Raw genomic sequence first — 19494 nt, 5'->3', positions numbered from 1 at the left:
GTGGTTATAAGTAAGGGGTTTTTTGGAACATGCTGTGTTATTTTTCTCCTTTTGCAGTTGGTTTATTTTCAAGTTCCCCTCTTAACAGTACAGCTAGTCCTCAATTACAATCACAATTGAGCCCCACATTTCTGTTGTTAAGTGAGACCTTTGTCAAGTGACTTTTGCCCCATTTTACGACTGTTCTTGCCAGGTTGTTAAGTGAACCTGGCTTCCCCATCAACTTTGCTGATCAGAAGGGGGGGAATCTTGTGACAGTTGGAACACAGCGACGGTCATAAGTATGAACCAATTGCCCAGCCTCTGAATTTTGATGGAGATGCTGCAGAGATCGTAAATGTGAAAGTCGTAAGTCACTTTTTTTCCCCAGTGCTGTCATAACTTCCAGCAGTCGCTAGGTGAACTGTTGTAAGTCAAGGACTGCCTGTATCAAGAAATGACGGGTAGAGCATTCAGAATGGTTCACTCCCATATATCAAGCTCTCACCCTAAATGATCAAAATCAGCGGTACTTTCAGGCTTATATCAGATCCTTCAATGGATGTACATTGGAGTAGAGCTGCATTTTCAAAACAAGCACACAATTTTCTAAGCAGATAATCATAATAATCTCTCAAGATCCAAATAATAACGCAATCATCACTTTATATTCTCTCTGGTCTCATTCCTACCCAACCTCTGATGTCACATAAGAGGGCATTTTTCTCCCTGGATTGTCTTGTATTCATAACATCGCACCATTTTCCCCAAAACTCATGTGCGATTCTACCCTTATTAGCATTTAATGGAACATAATGTGTACCTGTCACCTACCTGTAGATTTCTCCTTTGATCTGGACTCTCAGCATCCTATACGGCTCCAAATTTCCACCTTCCGTTATAGATTTTAGCTCTTCCATTCAAATTTACACCGGGACGTTTCTGCGTGTCCAGGTAGCCTTCGACTTATATCTGTTCACTTAGCGACTGTTCAAAGTTACGACAGCACTGAAAAAGGCAACTTCACAATCTTTTTCACAGTTACAACCTTTGCAGCAGCCCAATGATCGTGTGATCAAGATTCAGGAGCCTGCACCCCTATCGAAAGTGAAATAATAAGGAAAATAGTAGTCTGTACAGTGGTGGACAGACTAACTCTAGAAATTAAGGATAAGGGTGAGACAGAGTACTATGACGTCTGGAGTAAAATGGTATCAATGGCTGAAGTCGAGGGGAAAAAGAAAGAAAGAAAGAAAAAGAAAGAAAGAGAGAAAAAGAAAGAAAGAAAGAAAGAAAGAAAGAAAGAAAGAAAGAAAGAGAAATTGTTGACGCTTTATAGAAATGAAAGTAAAAGTAAAACTTGTCAGAAGGTCGCAAAAGGGGATCACAATTCCTTGGGACGCAGCAACAGTCATATGTATGAAACAGCTGCCAAGCATTTGTAATTCGATCCCGTGGTCCTGGGGATGGTGCAGAGCTCTTATCTGTGAAAAACGGTCCTAAAGTCACTTTTTTCAATGTTGTAACTTTGAATGGTCACTAAATGAAATAAGTCAAGGACTATCCACCTCAGACAGTTGAACAGTAAATAATAACCTAATCAAGAAATCACCAAGAACATTCCCACCAACACTTAAAACAGAGTCCAAACCCTTTTCCCTTCTAGCATTGATGATGTTCCCTAGTTGGGTCATGAAACATCTGCAAGAAAACAGCCAAGCTCAAGAAAGCACCAAAGAACCTCCCTGTTGTAAATAACTTCATAGTTGAACCAAAAGCAATATTGTATGCATGTTGCAGCTGCGTGCAGAGCTGTAGGATTGGGGGCAAGGATCCATACTGCCGTTTGAGTTGGCTTTTCTTGTCCACGCTGGTCAAAGTACTGATTGTCTCTTTTTTTAAAAAAATATAGCAACAATGGCAGCCATGTACTACAGCTATTACATGCTGCCCGATGGAACGTACTGCCTCGCCCCACCGCCCCCAGGGATTGACATGGCTACTTACTACAGCGCCTTGCCAGCGGGTGTGACGGTGTCAAGCACCACTGGCGTAGCCACCATCACAGCGCCTCCGCCTCCCGGCACGACGCCGCCACCATCGTCTTTGGAAGCCAGCGAAGACACGAGCGGCGCATTACCTGGCACAAGCACTTCAGCGAGGTATCTTATTTTATGCTGGCCTATGTAGAGGAAGAGTTTTGTTGAGCGAATCGTGTAACAAACAGGCTGCTTGTGTAACAGAACGACTTTTCCTAATGGTGGTAGAGGATGCCCACTGCTGAAAGTAAATGCAAGCTGTTGACTAGCTTGTTGGTTAGACTCAACAATTCACTGGCGCTGAGATAATGTGGACTTGATAGCAGGAGATACTGTACTTGACTCTTTTTCCAATGGAGTTTTTCCAAACGCATCAGAAATCAGTTTTCCTTCCTTCCTCCCTCTCTTCCTCCCTCCCTCCCTCTCTCTCCTTTTCTCCCTCCCTCCATCCCTTCTTTTAATATCTCTTTTATGTCTTTTTCCATTCATCCTTTCCTTCCTCCCTCCCTCTTTCTCTCTCTCTCTCTCTCTTTTCTTTTCTTTCTCCAATTTGATAAGCTGCCCATTTCAAACAGTTAGAAGACCTCCAAGGTCCCTTCTAACTCTGTTTTTCTGTATTGCTCTGGGTTTATTATATTTATTTCTCATGTTCAGATGTTGTGGTAGCCTCTCCTGAATCCCTTCATAAGCCCCAGTGCAGCTTTTGCACTTATATAAACTTGGGTCCTGTGTATTGACATAACACCAGCAGCCTCCCAGCCATTCTGAGTGGCTGGACTGTTTTTTGTTTTTTGTTTTCCTTCAGACCAGGCTTTGGCAGGGAGGCTTCCCAGCTACCAGGCAGTGGACAGTTGCATACATTAAAGTGATTAAATGTTAATAATTAAAATGGCAGCCCAAATAAAAGGGTGTCTCATTACATCCTAAAATTGCCTGAGCTTTAGACAAGAGTGCAAAAGAGCCAATATGTTTGCCTTGTCTAGTTTTGTTTCATGGATGATATCCTCGGGGGGCTTTTTGTCATTTTTTTGAGGGCCTTCTTGGTCAGCAATTAATCTTTTCATTAAAAATAATCTATACTTTCCTCCCCTGCCAGCCCTGTGCAGGCTTATAATGTGCAAGAAGCCTATTTAATTTCTGTTTAGTGAAACACCCACTTTCCAGACGGGTTTTCCCAAGTTTGCGTTCTGGAGGGGATATTCTGTTGGCTATCTCAAAGCCTGCTGATATTAATTTTGTTCTAGTATCCCATATCAAGACAGCAATAACTAATTTTGTTCTAATATCCCATCATTATTATTTTTTTAATTTTTAAAAGCTCATTTGGTTTAGTGGTTAAGGTGCTGGCCCTAAAAACCAGGAGATGGTGAGTTCTAGTTCTGCCTTAGGCATGTGAAAGCTGACTGGGTAATTTTGAGCCAATCACCAGGAGAGAGTGAGTTCTCGTCCCGCCTTAAGCGTGAAAGTCTGCTGGATAACTTGGGCCAGTTACCAGGAGATTGGGAATTCTAGTTCTGTCTTAGCGGGACTAATGTCCCATATGAGGACAGGTTCTCCATCATTATTATTATTATCATTTTCATTTTTGAGAGCTGATTTGGTCTAGTGGTTAAGGGACTGGCCTAGAAACCAGGAGACTGTGAGTTCTAGTCTTTTAGGTATGAAAGCCGATTGGGTGATTTTGGACCCATCACTAGGAGATTGGGAGTTCTAGTCCTGCCTTTGCCATGAAAACCAGCTGAGCGACTCCAAGCCAGTCCCTCTCTCTCAGCCCGACCGCCCTCAGGGTTATCATCGTAAGGAAAATAGGAGGAGGGATTAAGCCTCATCTAGGTTGGCTGCCTTGAGTTTACCTGTTCAAGTAAATAAAGAGGTAAAAATAGAATAATATAGTTGATATGGTTAATCATAGCGCTAACGTTTCTTCTTAATTGCACAACATAAATATTTGAAATGAATATCGCTCTGGAATTTCGTATAGTGAAAATAATAGCGTGTGGATGTGTATCTCTCCCATGAAAGAACCTGTTCCAAAAGAGTGGCGTTCAATTAAAACAGCGTCTTAACTTTGCAGAATACGTAGAGAATTTCAGTAGGTGCCTATTGCCTGACAGAAAGCTGCGCGTGCAAAATTATTCTCAAACCACTTCTTTTTTTCTCTTGACCGGTGGCCGTCCTGCTTCAGAATAATTGCAGCTTCTCCAGAATTGCACGTTCGTCAGCCAGAATGAATCATTCAGCTCTGTTCATCTTAGTTGGATGTCTAAAACTTTTTTTAAAATCCTCACAATCCCCCTTTTTTTTTGTCTCATTGGTGGCCACCCCACTTCAACATAATTGCAGATTTTCCAGAATTTCATTTTTGTGAGCCAGAATGAATCATTCAGCTCTCCTCAACCTTATGTCTTAAAACTTTTAAAATCCTGCCTGGACCTTTGTTCTGTTATTTCCCTTGTTTGAAATACTTGGCTTTTCCCTGTTTAGTCCTCAGTCAGGTGATGCCTTTTAAAAAAAATGAGCTTCCTCCCCCATTTTAATAGGTTGTGTTCTCTGCCTGTGTAAATCTTACAACTCTTGACATTTCCCAGCTCAATTCCTCCAGTGGTTGCCGTCATTCCTCCACCTCCAGATATCCAACCTGTAATTGACAAGCTAGCTGAGTATGTTGCGAGAAATGGGATTAAATTTGAAACCAGCGTTCGTGCCAAGAATGATCCGAGGTGAGTAGGGGAGGCTTCAGTCTTGATTTCATTTTACGATAAACCCGCAAGCGAGTAGCTTTGCCCCGTTCTCTTACTGATGGTCTTCTCAGGGGAAAACAACGAAAAACATAGTAACCTATTGGAGGTTTCTCACATTAAAATTCAAGAAACTCCTGGAAGTTAACGATAAAGCATTATTGCCAAAGAATCTTGAAACCTGACTGTCAGATATCTGTAACTTCTGGCCCTTGGGGTGTAATTTATTATTTTCAGAATATCAAATGGCCTTTTGGTTCCTTAGGTGGGGAAATAATAAATTATAGCCGTGACTTACAGTTGAGGGATGGTGGTTTCCCCCCTTTTTTTTTCCCATATTGACTTCTGGACCACATTTTCAAAATTATCCATCTCCCTCCCAGAGTGGGAATGTAGGTAACCCTCGACTTACGAATTTGAGCCCATAATTTCTGACATTAAGCGAGACATTAAGGAGAAACTTCCTAACTATGAGGAGAAATTAACCAATGGAACAGCTGGCCACCAGAAATCGTGGGTGCTCTATCTCTGGAGGTTTTCACTTATCTGAAATGGTATAGGTTCTCCTGCTTGATCAGGGGGCTGGACTAGAAGACCTCCATGGCCTCTTCCAGCTCATTTATTCTAAGCACTTGTTAAAATGAATTTTGCTCCATTTTGCGACCTTCCTTGCCACAGTGGTTATATCAGTCATGGCAGTTGTTAAGTAAGTAACATGGTTGTTAAATGAATCTGGCTTTCCCGCTGACTTTGCTTTATCAAAAGGTCGCGAAAGAGAAATCACGTGACTCCCGGGGCACCACAACAGTCATAAATATGAGTTCAGTTGCCAAGCATCTGAATTTTGATCACGTGGCCATGGGGATGCTGCAGTGGTTTTTAACTCTGAAAAACGGCCATTGGTCTTTTTTTTTTTCAAGATCACTAAATGAACTGTGTAAGTCAAGGACCAGATATATTACCCAGTTTCCCCGGAAATAAAACCCAACTGGAAAATAAGCCCTAGCATGGTTTTTTTAGGATGCTTATAATATAAGCCCCCCCACACACAAAATAAGCCCTAGTTAATATCGTCAACCAGAAGGTCTCATTTAGTGCCAAATTCCCCTGAAAATAAGACCTAACTGGAAAAGAAGCCCTAATGCATCTTTTGGGACAAAAATTAATATAAGATCCGGTCTTATTTTTGGAGAAACGCGGTAGTAAGTAGCTCTCAACTTAAAATGATTCAACAGCCTTGGAAAAAAGCGACTTATAACCTGTGTATTTGCACTTACAACACTCCTGTCCCCCTGCGCGTCCTGTCAATTGGCACCCAGCTTGCATTTACGATCGGTTGTAGGATCTGTGATCACATGGCCACAATTTGCCACCTAAAACACCCCACCCGTTGGCGTAGCTGGATTCACTGAACAACTGTGGCGATTCCCTTTAACGATCTCCTTTTAAAAATGGTCCTAAAATTGGTTCCGACATAACTTAGGACCACAAGGAGTTGCTTAACGACCCAAATTCCAGCCCCATTTTGGGTCACACAAACTGTGTACCTTTTCTGTCTCCTCCTTAACAGATTTGAATTTCTGCAGCCTTGGCATCAGTACAACGCGTACTACGAATTTAAGAAACAGTTCTTCCTTCAGAAAGAGGCCAGTGACAGCTCAAAGGTAGGCTTGTGAAAGTATAATGTAACTATGATACATGCTGGCTTGTTTGCTTGTTTTCCCCCCCCCCTTCCTCCTCCACAGTGTCTTGCTGGATGACTGGGGCTGTTGAGAGAGGAACCATTTCTCCATCAGTGGATGTGTTTTAAGAATGTGTTGTCTGCCCTCTTTGTTATTGTGGTAGTGGGTGATGAGTAGGGTTTGTGGAGAGGAAGAGGAGGACTGTGTGATCTTTGGTGTCTCTGAGCTTGGTTATTTTCTTACAGATCTTTCGTGACCCAACTAGGTAACATCATCAGTGCTAAAAGAGAACCGGGTTTGCTGTCTGTTGCTATACAAAAGTGGTTTGCCCTGTCATTGTTGAAGGAAGTGTTTTCTCTGGGCGGTCCCTTTTGCAGGCTGTGTTTCCAACTGGCTGGTTGGCCTGAGGTTAAACCTTGGTGATAACCAAGATAACCTTGAAATACCTCATACATTTCAAAATATATCAAATACGTTTCGTATATTCTAAATATACGAAACAAGTGGCTCAACGATATCGGCAAGTATGGCGAGCCAAATTGGCAAAAAAAAAAAAAAAAAAAGCTCAGGACTGTATGGGTTGGAAACACGAGGAAGGGTCCTTCATCCCACAGAGGGTAGATAATGGCTAGAAGGAGGATGGTGAATGATGGATGAAATGTCTGCAAGAAGACAACCAAGCCCAGAAAGCACCAGTGACCCCACAGATAATGTCTCTCTCCTTCCCTCGCTCTCCTTCTCTCCCTCTTCCCCCTCCCTCACTCTCTGTCTCTCTCTCCTTCTCTCTTTTCCTCCCTCTGTCTCTCCTCTCTCTCCTTCTCTCTCTCCTCTTTTGTCTCCCCACCTCTCTTTCTGTCTCCTCTCCTCTCTCTCTCCTCTCCCTCTTCTCTCTCTCCCCTTCTGTCTCCTCTCTCCCTCCTTCTCTCCTTCTCCTTCACTCCCTCTTCTCTCTCCCCCCCTTCTCTCTCTCTCTCTCTCTCCTTCTCTCTTTTCCTCCCTCTGTCTCTCCTCTCTCTCCCCTTTTGTCTCCCCACCTCTCTTTCTGTCTCCTTCTCTCCTTTCTCCCTCTTCTCTCTCTCCCCTTCTGTCTCCTCTCTCCCTCCTTCTCTCCTTCTCCTTCTCCTTCTCTCTCTCCCCCCTTCTCTCTCTCTCTCTCTCTCTCTCTCTGTGTGTGTGTATACCTGTGCTCCTTACCTGAAAATAGCTGGCAACCAGTTCTGCCTGTGTGTATATACTCCTAGAAGACTTTTTTTAAAAAAATATGAGCCTATTTTATATATTGGCTCATATAAACAGATAGGATCCATCAGTTTTATCAGTGGTTACAGGCACTGGTTATTGAACTTGAATTCTAATGTCCCTGCTCTTGAACTGGGGTTAGGAGTAATTTGTACCCCTAAACTGACACAGTGTGCTTGGTACAGCCATCTTCTCTATTCATGGCTGACACGGCCATCTCTGTCTTACCTGCCTTGGGTGGGGGTGGGGGTTAAGTTCATTCAGACTTTTGATTTGCCTGACGTAGGTAATGTTACCAAATGTCAGTTTAACGCTGAACATCATTCGCAGCCCATGTTAGTGTTTCTCCTTTAATTTCAGGAGTTTTGTGGCACAGACCTACCGATATGGCTAGTCACTACAGGAAGCAGGACCTGTTGCTTTGCCTTCTACCTTTTATGGGTTCTTTTTCTCTCTGAATTGTTTATCGTGTGTATTTTTTGTGTTTGATGAAACAGATTGTCAATGCGCCGTATGGTTGCCAGGAAACTGTTTTGCTTTTTTTTGGCCCTAATGGGGACAAGGGTGCTTTTGAAATTAATAGCCGGGACACACTAATGAAGCAGAATGCTCTTCCAATTTTAAACAGAATTTTGCCGTTCGGTTTAATGGGGCGTCAAACAACGCTGCGTGTTTTCCAGGAAACAAAAGGCAAAAAAATGGCATGTGAACTGTTTATTTTTCATTTTTCAAAAGAAGGGCAGAAAGAGCCCTGTTACACACAAACAATTACATTTGCATCAAACATCACATAATGTTTACAGAAAGACCATGGTGGGTTTTTTTAAACACCTGTGTTCCTCCCCCAGAAAACACAAGTTGGTGTGTAATGTTTAATAACCAAAATTCCATTTGAGTCCACAGAGCTGATAAATGCTGATAATTAGCTTCTGGTTTTAGGGTGGGATGGGGTAGAAAATAGAATAGGGATAGGAATGGAATGGAATGGAATGGAATATAGACAGGAGAGGAGAGGAGAGAATTCTTTATTGGCCAAGTGTGTTTGGACACACAAGGAATTTGTCTCCGGTGCATAAGCTCTCAGTGTACATACAAGCAACAAGTGATTAATCACAGCAATAATCATCATAAAAATACGTTCATCAGAAATCATCAGATACAACACTTAGTAATAGTCACAGGATACTAAATAAACAATCAACAAAAATAATACTAGGATACTGAATAAAACAATATAAATCGTAAGATACAAGCAACAAAGTGGCAGGCATAAGAAGGTAAGGAAACAGGTAATAGGAAAGATGAGAAGAGTAATTGTAGTACAGCCCTGCTAGGTAGTTAAACAGTATTGTTGGAATTAGTTGTTTAGCAGAGTGATGCCATTGTGGGGGGCGGGGGACGACGCCTTGTGTCTAGTTTTGGCGTTCAATGCCCTATAGCATCGCCTTGAGGGAAGAGGTTATCTCCAGGATGTATGGGGTCTGTAGATATTTCCACATCCCTCTTTTCTGGCTCGTGCCCATTATCCTAAGTCACAATGCAGCTCGTGGCTCTCAGCAGAGCAGGTTACATTCACTGTGGTTTGTAAACTGCACAGGTAATGCTTGACTTACAACCATTCATTTAATGATAGTTTGAAATTATGTCGGCCGGTCCTCAAAGCTACAACCGTTGCACCATCCCCAACGGTCACATGATGATTGCAATCGGGGCACCTGGCCATCAACTGGCATTTAGGATGCTTGCAGCGTCTTAAAGTCACATGCTCAGAATTTGCAATCTTCCCAGCCACTTTCGACCAACGAAAAGTCAGTTGGGGAAGCCGGATTGGTTTAATGGCATGAGCCATTAACAACTACTGATTTCACTTCGCAGCCGTGGTAAATACGGCTCTAAAATCGTGTATCTGGTCATGTGATGTCTCGTTTTATGATCGCGGGGACTTAACAGTGGAAAATTTCGGGCCCAGTGCTAGGCCAAGGACTGCCTGTGGCTTAGAAATCACGATGATTTGGTTTTAGTTTGAAGATTAAAGATAGCCAATTATAACTTATTCAGCAAACGATCCTTGAAGGCAACGCATGAAATTAGCTAAAAACTGATACGCTAAGCAAATAGATACAGTACTGTAAGTCCACTTAAGGTAGCCTCCCATTCCATCATTAATTTTTTTTCTTGCAATTACATTTCTTCCTCATTAAGCAAAACGCAGCCAGATCTTTCATGAATAAATTCATCCCCTTCCTCTTTTTGAAGACGGGCTCTGCCAGCTAATGTATTCGGGTTTTTTTCTTTTTTTTGAGCATAGGGGGATAGAAATTCCTGCCACGAGCCCTCTTAAAACTTTATCGCTGCTATTACCAGCAGCAGATAAGCAAAGCTAGACCTGAAGATTGTTCCTTGAAGGCTTCATTCTCTCCCCCCCCACCCACCCCAAGCATACCTCGAGTCATTTCTTCATTTAAAATGGCTTTGTACAGTCCTAATATGAAGCTCATAGCGCAGGGCTTCTTAAATTAATTTCTGGATCAGTATAACAATCGTGAAATGGTAGCGTCAACCTACATTTGAATGAGAACTGAAATGTAAAATGATTGGCCTCGGTCTTCATCTCCTGGCCCAGGGTTTCCCACCAAGGCCATTTCCAGAATTCTGTTCTCATACAGATCCCTTGCCAACAATTAGAAGAACTGGCTCACTGTTCTGACCTAGGCTTCCGAAAATCACGAAGCAGACTCCTCGTTCTTGACAAAGCCCCTTTTATTTAGGCTAATGTGAATTCCTCTCATTCACATCCAACAAAGTCCTGGCAAACAGTCTTTCAAGAGTGATTTACAATCACAGACCTTTTATCAGGCTTGGAGAGTTGCCAGGACGATAGCATCCAAACGCCATGCTGGAGCAGAAAATACTTGGCCAGGAGTCAGGAACAGATCTCCACCCTAATGAATTGAACTAGTTGTCTCCTGCAAAACCCCACTCCCCTTTCACTCCTCTTTATTCCCTGTGGGAGGGGTCATTCACCGTCTACCTGTGCCTTTACTCCCGAATCGACTCTTGATCCTTAACTGTTCTCTTCTCCTGGCAGCTCTGTGCATGCGCGCATCAGGAACAGGCTCCAGCTGTTCTTCTGCCCCACTGATCTCCGATTCCAAAGGCAGCTGATAACTGTCCGACAGCCCTGGCCCCATCTCTGCCTCAGACACAGAGCCCTTGTCGGAGCCTTCCCCAGACTCAGGACTGACCCATGTTCCTCCCAACCCTCTTAACTGTCCAAATCTGCCACCAGCTCCGCTTGGCCTCTGGTGGGCCACAATGTTCACATTGCTGGAAATTAACTCCAAACTGCTCCATCCTTTTGTTCTAATGGATTGTACACCTTTGGGAGCTGAGGGGTAAGAGTTTAGCAACACCAAACTTTCCCAAACGAAGCCCAGTTTAAGATACTGCGCAGTCCCGATGTACATGGGGGGGAAGAGATTCAGGATAGCCACATCCTAGAAGAGGGGTGGGCAGTTAATTATGTCAAGGGGCCACATGAGAAACTGGGATTGTTTTGACAAGCCAAACGAGAGGGCTGTGAAGGTGCCAAGGGATGCACGCACATATATAAATTGAAACAGTCCTCACAGCTGCAGCCCATGAAGGGGATCAAGGCCCCTTCCTCCCCCATATACCACGCCATTCACGTTTCTCCCTTATCCGCTCCTCCCTGCATGCCCTAGGATGAAGATGGGATGGGCCCGGGTCTTCCTCTGAATGCCCACCCGGCCTGTGCCCTTCCCCAGTTTCCTCCACAACATCTGGAGCCACACTCCCACTCCCTGTTGGCTGTTCCTCCTCTCCCTCGGAGTCAGATTCTAACAGGGGCATGACACTGTGGTCACCGTTAGGAAAAAGGTCCTTTTACTTGCGTTAAATTGTAAATTTTGTTTAAACTGTTGCAGGAGATGAGATCTAGGCAGTTGTTGGGAGGCTGGTGGTGTTAGTTATGAATGGATCCAGTCCCAGAGTAGTAACCGTATTGTACAGGGTTGCATGTATTAGTTCAGTTGTACATTCGTTTAGGATCCATTTATTCCGCTGCAGCTTCCGGTTTTGGGCGTGTGCTACATAGTGGATTTTTCCCCCCCCTCTTTAAAAGCAGGTCGCCTCTTTGCCGGAGGACGTCTCTACCGACGCGCCCACCGCGGCACCTGGAGAGACCGAGTTTCCTGCTGAGCAGAGTCCTGAAGACGCCGATTCAGCGGCTCAAGGAAATAGTGCAAAGGACCCAGCTGCCATCAAAATTAGCAACGATGGCAAACTGATAAAGGGTAAGCCCTCCCGTCCAGATCAAACCCTGCCTCTTAGAGGACAAAGTCACATTTATGGTCCCCGAGAAATCTTCGGTCTGGCTCCCAGGCGCACCCCACCCCCCTCTAAAAGGTACGGTTGAATTGTGATTTTTTTTTTTTTTTAAGATGAGAGACAGGCCGTGAAGTAAAAGGCAAGTAATCCCATGCATTGTTAATTTAAATGGATTCTGATGAATTGGAGACGTCTAAAATAAGCCCTGGAAAGAATACCAAATAACTGAGTTGGAAGAGACCTGGGAGGCTTCTAATCCCCTGTTCACACTGGAGACCCTTTATCGTTCCGCAAAAACGGTTGTCCAATTTCTTAAAAACCTCAGGAAGGCTTGTCTGTCTGCCTGTCCATCTATCCATCCATTTATCTCCCTCCCCCTCAGCTGTAAAGCATTGTGAAGTTCTATATGTCTGCTATTTCTATTCATCCATCCATGCCTGTCTGTCTGTCTGTCTGTCTGTCTGTCTAATCTATCTCTGTCTCAGTCTGTCGGTCTATCCGAGAGGGCTGTAAAGCACTGTGAAGGACTATATGTCTGCTATTTCTATCCATTCATCTGTCCATTCATCTGTCTGTCTGTCTATCCTGTCTATCTATCTATCTATCTATCTATCTATCTATCTAATCTTATCTGTCTGTCTATCTATCTATCTATCTATCTATCTATCTATCTATCTATCTATCTATGTCTATCTGTCTATCTCTGTCCCTTGGTCTGTCTGTCTGTCTATCCGAGAAGGCTGTAAAGCACTGGGAAGGACTATATGTCTGCTATTTCTATCCATTCATCTGTCCATTCATCTGTCTGTCTGTCTATCCTGTCTATCTATCTATCTGTCTATCTATCTATCTATCTATCTATCTATCTATCTATCTATCTAATCTTATCTGTCTGTCTATCTATCTATCTATCTATCTATCTATCTATCTATCTATCTATCTATCTATCTTTCTATCTATGTCTATCTGTCTATCTCTGTCCCTTGGTCTGTCTGTCTGTCTATCCGAGAAGGCTGTAAAGCACTGGGAAGGACTATATGTCTGCTATTTCTATCCATTCATCTGTCCATTCATCTGTCTGTCTGTCTATCCTGTCTATCTATCTATCTGTCTATCTATCTATCTATCTATCTATCTATCTATCTATCTATCTATCTATCTAATCTTATCTGTCTATCTATCTATCTGTCTATCTATGTCTATCTGTCTATCTCTGTCCCTTGGTCTGTCTGTCTGTCTATCCGAGAAGGCTGTAAAGCACTGGGAAGGGCTCTATGTCTGCTATTTCTATCTGTCCGTCCATCCATCCATATCTACCTACCTACCTACCTTATCTATTTACCTGTCTACCTGTCTTATCTGTCCCACAGTCATAGGGCTGAATCAAACCTCCCAGAATTGAACTTCAAGTGTTGGATCAGCCACAACTTCTGGAGGCGAGCTGTTCTAGGGATTAATTGTCAGGGAATTTCTCCTTAGTCCTAAATTAGATCTCTCGTTGATTACTTTCCACCCATTACTTCTTGTCCTGCCCTCAGGTGCTTCGAAGAAGAGGTTGACGGTGTTGAAATGAATGTCAGGAGGGGGCCCCAGTTGTATTTTTCACAAATGGCAGCCTGATCAGGTCCAAATGGTGTCCATACCACCCAAACAGCGGGCGGTTATGGTTCAAGGGTAAAAAGCCAAGTTACTTTCCTGCAGGTTGAAAAGCACCTCTCAGAAGTAAATTGCTTATTGTACAAAGGGCCTTTCCAACTTAGCGGGTATAAGCCTCGGGGCAGATATATCCACATGGTTTGTTCCATCCCCTTCAATAGAATGTCAATTTGCTAAATATTTTTTTTTTCCCTTTAAAAGCAACTGTGCAGTGGTGGGTTGAGTCTGTAGGGGGGCGGAAGTTTAAAACAAAAAAACAGAGCTGTAATATTGGCCCTTTTCTCCAGAAAAAAAGCACGTTTGGAAACACACTTTCAATTTTTTTAATATATTAATCCTCCCCCCCCCCCTTCTCGTTCCTTTAAGAGAGATCTTTTAAAAAATTAGACAGCAGGACGTACAGTCACAATATTTCCTTGCGTATTTTTATCCCAAGGTAACAGCTAATTAGAGGGAACCACAACACACAAATAGATATCAGAGGACCGTGCCAGGCTTTAGCACAATATGTCTACAGAGATTCTCAGCCATCCAGGGTTTTTTTTCCCCTCCGAGGCAACTGGACATTCTTGTTTTTTCCTTTGAAGATGTTTCACTTCTCATCCAAGAAGCTGCTTCTGCTCTGACTGGATGGTGGGGAATGGAAGGATTTAACGCTCCTTTCAGACAGCTGGTCATTTGCATCCTTTTAGAGGATCATTGAGGCTACTTGGAGGTTTGTCTGTGTCCTCAGGGTCACCTGAGTGGTGCAAATGGGTGTGGAGCTTTCTTGACACTGTTGTTGTTGTACATGTGATTTTTCTCCCCACCCCCACCCCAATGGGACTCATGTCTAATTTCCTTGGCGTTTCTTCTTTCTTAAGGCCTGCAGCAAAGTGCAAAATAGTCCTCAACCTATGTCCACAACTGAGCATAACATTTATGTTGCTAAGCGAGACCGCTGTTAAGTTAAGGACCTTTGGGACTTCCAACACAGTAGCAAAGGAGAGACGGTTTAAGCCAGTGGTTGCAGCCCACTTCTGTTTTGCAACCAAGGGGCCCCCATGCTCCTGTACAAAACAATCCTCTTCCAGATCTCTGGCTGCAAGTTTTGCATCTTTTCATCCCCAACATTAAGTACTTTCCATTTGCCTCGAGCAATTCTGCTTTTCTTCTCCATTATGTTCTCTTTCCCCCCCCCCCACCCCAAAAGCTAGTAGCAAGCACAGGTCCCTCTAAGCTTGCTGTGGCCTCCCTTGTGTGTGTCAAGGCAGCTGTTTTGATTGCCCAAAGGTCTTGGATGGATAACTGAGCTTACCCTTAATCCATAGTAAAGAACTAGTTGTCTGAAGAAAATCCCAAAACTCCTGGGGAAAAGCTTACTGCTTTTGTCCAAACAATGATGCGGCCAGGCGTGACATGCTCAGAAGGGGATTCCATAGCATAATTCTGTTTTTGCGGGGAGAGAAGTCTTCTTTTTGGGGAGAGGGGATGTCAGAGTAGGCCTTTGAAGGAGCGCACGGTTGCAAATAGTTAAGAGGCCGAGGCAAAAATGGGTGGGCGGAACCAGCCCCTTTCTGATAACTTGCTTTCTGGGTTCATTTTTCTTCCTCTATGTCCTACCCTGGTCAGAACAGGTGTTTTTTTTTTTCCAAAAATGAGAATTAAAATTCAGCCAAGGGCAACACAAATGAAACTGGGAGGTACATCCTCCTCTATTCTATTAGACTGTTCCCCCTTCTCTCCCCTTACCTCAACAACAAAAGACACCCTTGGCAACTGGCAGTGAAAATATTTATTTGTATCCTGCCTTTATATTTTTTTACAAATAACTCAAGGTGGCAAAGATATACTTTCCTCCTTCACAACAGCAACCCGTGTGAATTGTCTTGAGCTGAGAGAGAGGGACTGGCCCAAAGTCACCCAGCCAGCATCTATGACTAAGGCAGGACTAGAACTCACCATCTCCTGGTGATTGACCCAAAATTACCCAGCCAGCTGTCACAGCTAAGATGGGACTAGAATTCACAGTCGCCTGGCAATTGATGACCTACAAGGTCCCTTCCAACTCTAGTAATCTGTAATCTGTAATTGACCTAAAGTCACCCAGCTAACTTTCATGCCTGAGATTGAGACTAGAACTCACTGTCTCCCGGTTCCTAGCCTGGCGCCTCAGCCACTAGACCAAACAGGCTTCAACTAGCAATTGCTGCTTTACAGATAATCCTTTCTCTCCCACAGTGTCATTTGCACCCATCAGCTTTGCAATCCGGGCCAAAGAAAACGACATGCTCCCCTTGGAGAAGAACCGGGTGAAGCTCGACGACGATAGCGACGAGGAGGAGGAGGAAGGCAAAGAGGGCCAGGAGAACGCCAGCAGCACCTCCACCAGCGCCACCCTCCTTACCCCTTCCAGCGGTGCCCCGGAAGAGAAAAAGCCCCAGCTGACCCAGGAAGAGCTGGAAGCCAAGCAAGGTAGGGATTGTATGGTCTGGATCAGCTGGGATTTATACACCATCCCGTTTGAAAGCTAATTCTGCATAGACGGGGCCGAAGCATTGCTAGAAGGGGGCGGTGGGAAGAGGGCAAAAGAAATACGACTCTCTGTGTGTGTTGATACACAAATGTCGATGGGGATTCTCAGCCATCCAGGTCATGGTTTTGTTCCATGAGGCAACTGGACTTTCTTGGTTTTTCTTTGAAGACGTTTCGCTTCTTACCCAAGAAGCTTCTTCAGCTCTGCCTGGATGGTGGGGAATGGAAGGATTTATAGTCCTTGCAGACAGTTGGTCGTTTGCATCCTTTTAGAGAGACGTTGAGGCCACTTGGAGGTTTGTCTAGGTCTAGGGTCACCTGAACACAGTAGTGCAAATGGGTATGGAGCCTTCTTGGAACTGCTTGAAAGGACAATTTTGTGAAGTTGTGCTTCCCGCAGGATGTTTTCTGCCCGGTGTCCCCTTCACTGTTCAAGACAGGCGCAGGTTGCTGGGGATGAGTCTCCTGTTGTCTGCATCTCAAACTGAAGCGCAGATGGTTCCTGTAAAAGCCTGCAATTTTTCTGGAAATCTTTTCACAGTCCTGCCCCATTTGAAGGATCTTCCTCCCAAAGTGCATAGCTAAAAGTCTGCGGAGATTCTCAATCCTCCGGGTCATGGTTGTCCCAAATGTGCTTTTTTTTTTTTTTGCCCCAAGAGGCAACTGGACTTTGTTATTTTTTTTCTTTTGAAAACGTTTCAGTTGTCACCCAAGAAGCTTCTTCAGCTCTGATTGGATGGAGGGGAATGGAAGGGTTTATATTCCTTGTAGACAGCTGGCCGTTTGCATCCTTTTGGAGAAACATTGAGGCCACTTGGAGGTTTATCTGTGTCCTCAGGGTCACCTGACCGGTGCAAATGGGTGTGGAGCCTTCTTGGCACTGTCGTTGATATGCATGTGATTTTCATTTTTTGTAACTAATCAAGCGCACGAAGGGAGGGTCAGCCAATCTCATTGTACCCATGTTGTACTCTGACAATAAAGGTAGTAATAATAATAAGAGAGACCCAGCTTAGAACTAAGGAGAGATTTCCTGATTGATAGAACAATTCACCGGTGGAAAGATTTGCCTCTCGACGTTGTGGTTTTCTCCCTGAGCAAGGAGGTTGGACTAGAAGACCTCCAAGGTCCCTTCCAGCTCTGTTATTCTGTTTTAACTTTCTAACTGCAAAAGCTATTAGCCAGTGAAGCAGGCTATTACATGAAGCAGTGAGTTCTGTTTCAATAAAGATTTTGAAAGCGAACATCCTACGTAGCACAACACACATACCCAGAATCATTAAAATACCAGCTCTTTAATGAAGCATTAAATCTACCGGGCGCCTCCTCTGAGGATGAAACCATACCTACATACTAACCGAGATCAATGCAGTCAAGAGTGAAATGCCAATGCGTAGCACACCAGAACGGTCTTTTCCATTGACCAAATCAAAGCTGAAGGCAAATGCGTTATTCCATGCTTCCCCGATCAGAGATTCGTAGAGTTGCAAGGGACCTTGGAGAAAATATTAGGAAGCAAGTATTTTTTGAAAGCAAACAGGAATCTCACATCACTAGTCAAAAGAGACCGCCCATACATTATCAGGCATAAATAACCAGTAGCAAAGCAAGGAAAAGTTTGTGATTGTTGCCTAGATAGAAGAATCCGGTCAACTAATGGTCCAAAAAGGAGAATATTTGTAGCTCAGGGTTGAAATGAGGGGTCCTTGGTCCTCTCTGAGCTTGGTTATTTTCTTGCAGACATTTTACTACCCAAACTAGGTAACATCAAACTAGCACTGATGATGGTACCTATTTTGGTAATGAAACGTCTGTAAGAAAATAACCAAGCTCAAAAAGCACCAAGGACTCCTCAACTAACAGTCAAAATTAAATTGGCGTTGGATAAGGGTCACCAGAATTCATTGGGGTTCTGGGCCTCTTGTGGCTACACAATGACTCCAAACTACTGACATGCTTAACCCCACCTTCCATCTCATCCTGTTCATCTCCTGCACACAAAACAATTATGAAGTGTGTTTGAACTTCGTTATATCTTCCAAGAGGGTGAAATTGTATAGTTTTGTGGTTCTTGGTGTCATGTAAAGCACTGTCCTAGGCTGAACTGGAGTTGGGTAGTTGATCAAGCTCACTATCATCTCGGCTTGCATTAAATCAGCCCACCCATTAAATTGTCAGAGTGTGCATTGTTTGGACATGCAATCTGTAGGCAGCAATTACAGTTACTTCCTTCCGGTTTGTTGCCCAGAGCAGTTTCTCAGTTTCATGGACATCTGGCCCCAGAATTCCCAGCAGCGGCTGTGCCAGCAAGGAATTCTAGGAATTGAAGCTTGCACACATCTGCAAGTTGTGTGAATGCAGCCATGAAATAACTCTCCCTTCCCTTTGGCTCTTGTCGGCTCGTGCAAAGACGAAAGAGAAGGAAATACAGGTAGTCCTTAACTTACAGCAGTTCACCTCTAGAACTGTCTGGTTTGGTTCTGCAACCCAACAAGACAGACACAGACTCCAGAGGATAATTAGGACTGCAGAAAAAAACAGTTGCTACCAACCTGCCTTCCATGGAGGACCTGTATACTGCACGAGTCAAAAAGAGGGCTCTGAAAATATCTACAGACCCCTCACATCCCAAACATAAACTGTTTCAACTCCTACTCTCCAAACGACACTATAGAGCCCTGCACACCAGAACAACTAGACACAAGGACAGTTTTCTCCCCGAAAGCCATCACTCTGCTAAACAAATAATTCCCTCAACACTGTCCAACTATTTACAAAGTCTGCACTACTATTACTGTTAATCTTCTCATCAGTCCTTATCATCCATCCCCTCCCACTTGTGACTGTATGACTGTAACTTTGTCGCTTGTATCCTTACAATCAACAAATGTTGACTGTTTCCTAGTATGATTTGACCGCTTATTGTACACTATGACTATCATTAAGTGTTGTACCTTATGATTCTTGATGAATGTATCTTTTCTTTTATGTACACTGAGAGCATTTGCACCAATAAAAATTCCTTGTGTGCCCAATCACATTTGGCCAATAAAGAATTCTATTCATTTAGTCACCATTCAAAGTTACATCATCGCTGAAAAAAAGTAGCTTATGACCATTTTTCCACACCATTGCAGCAGCCCCCGTGGTCACATGACCAAAATTTGGATGCTTGTCAACTGCTTCATATTTATGACGGTTGCAATGTCCTCGGATCATGTGATCCCCTTTTGCAGCCTTCTGACAATGGAGAAGCCAGTTTGTGTTAACAGTGGTGTTACTCAGCAACTGCAATGA

The 19494-nt window shown here is 43.7% G+C and overlaps 1 protein-coding gene across 7 annotated transcripts in view; it reads left to right on the top strand.

The window, feature by feature from the left end:
- The window catches only part of SFSWAP (splicing factor SWAP), a 92130-nt gene that overhangs the window by 31086 nt on the left and 41550 nt on the right, over positions 1-19494 (top strand). For 4 of the 7 annotated variants that reach the window (XM_026716262.2, XM_026716258.2, XM_087913446.1 and 1 more), the window contains 5 exons: positions 1892-2141; positions 4607-4738; positions 6327-6420; positions 11822-11993; positions 15904-16137. In XM_026716262.2, the coding sequence (XP_026572047.1) occupies positions 1892-2141; positions 4607-4738; positions 6327-6420; positions 11822-11993; positions 15904-16137 (882 nt within the window). The remainder of the gene's footprint in view (positions 1-1891; positions 2142-4606; positions 4739-6326; positions 6421-11821; positions 11994-15903; positions 16138-19494) is intronic. The other 3 variants (XM_026716259.2, XM_087913447.1, XM_087913445.1) reach the window with 1 other exon arrangement.

This window comes from Pseudonaja textilis, chromosome 15, assembly GCF_049901715.1.
Source record: "Pseudonaja textilis isolate UNSWEBS1 chromosome 15, rPseTex1.2, whole genome shotgun sequence".
Lineage (NCBI taxonomy): Eukaryota > Metazoa > Chordata > Lepidosauria > Squamata > Elapidae > Pseudonaja > Pseudonaja textilis.
The sequence above is the reverse complement of the archived record's forward strand: the minus strand, read 5'-3'. Positions and strand labels throughout refer to the sequence as shown.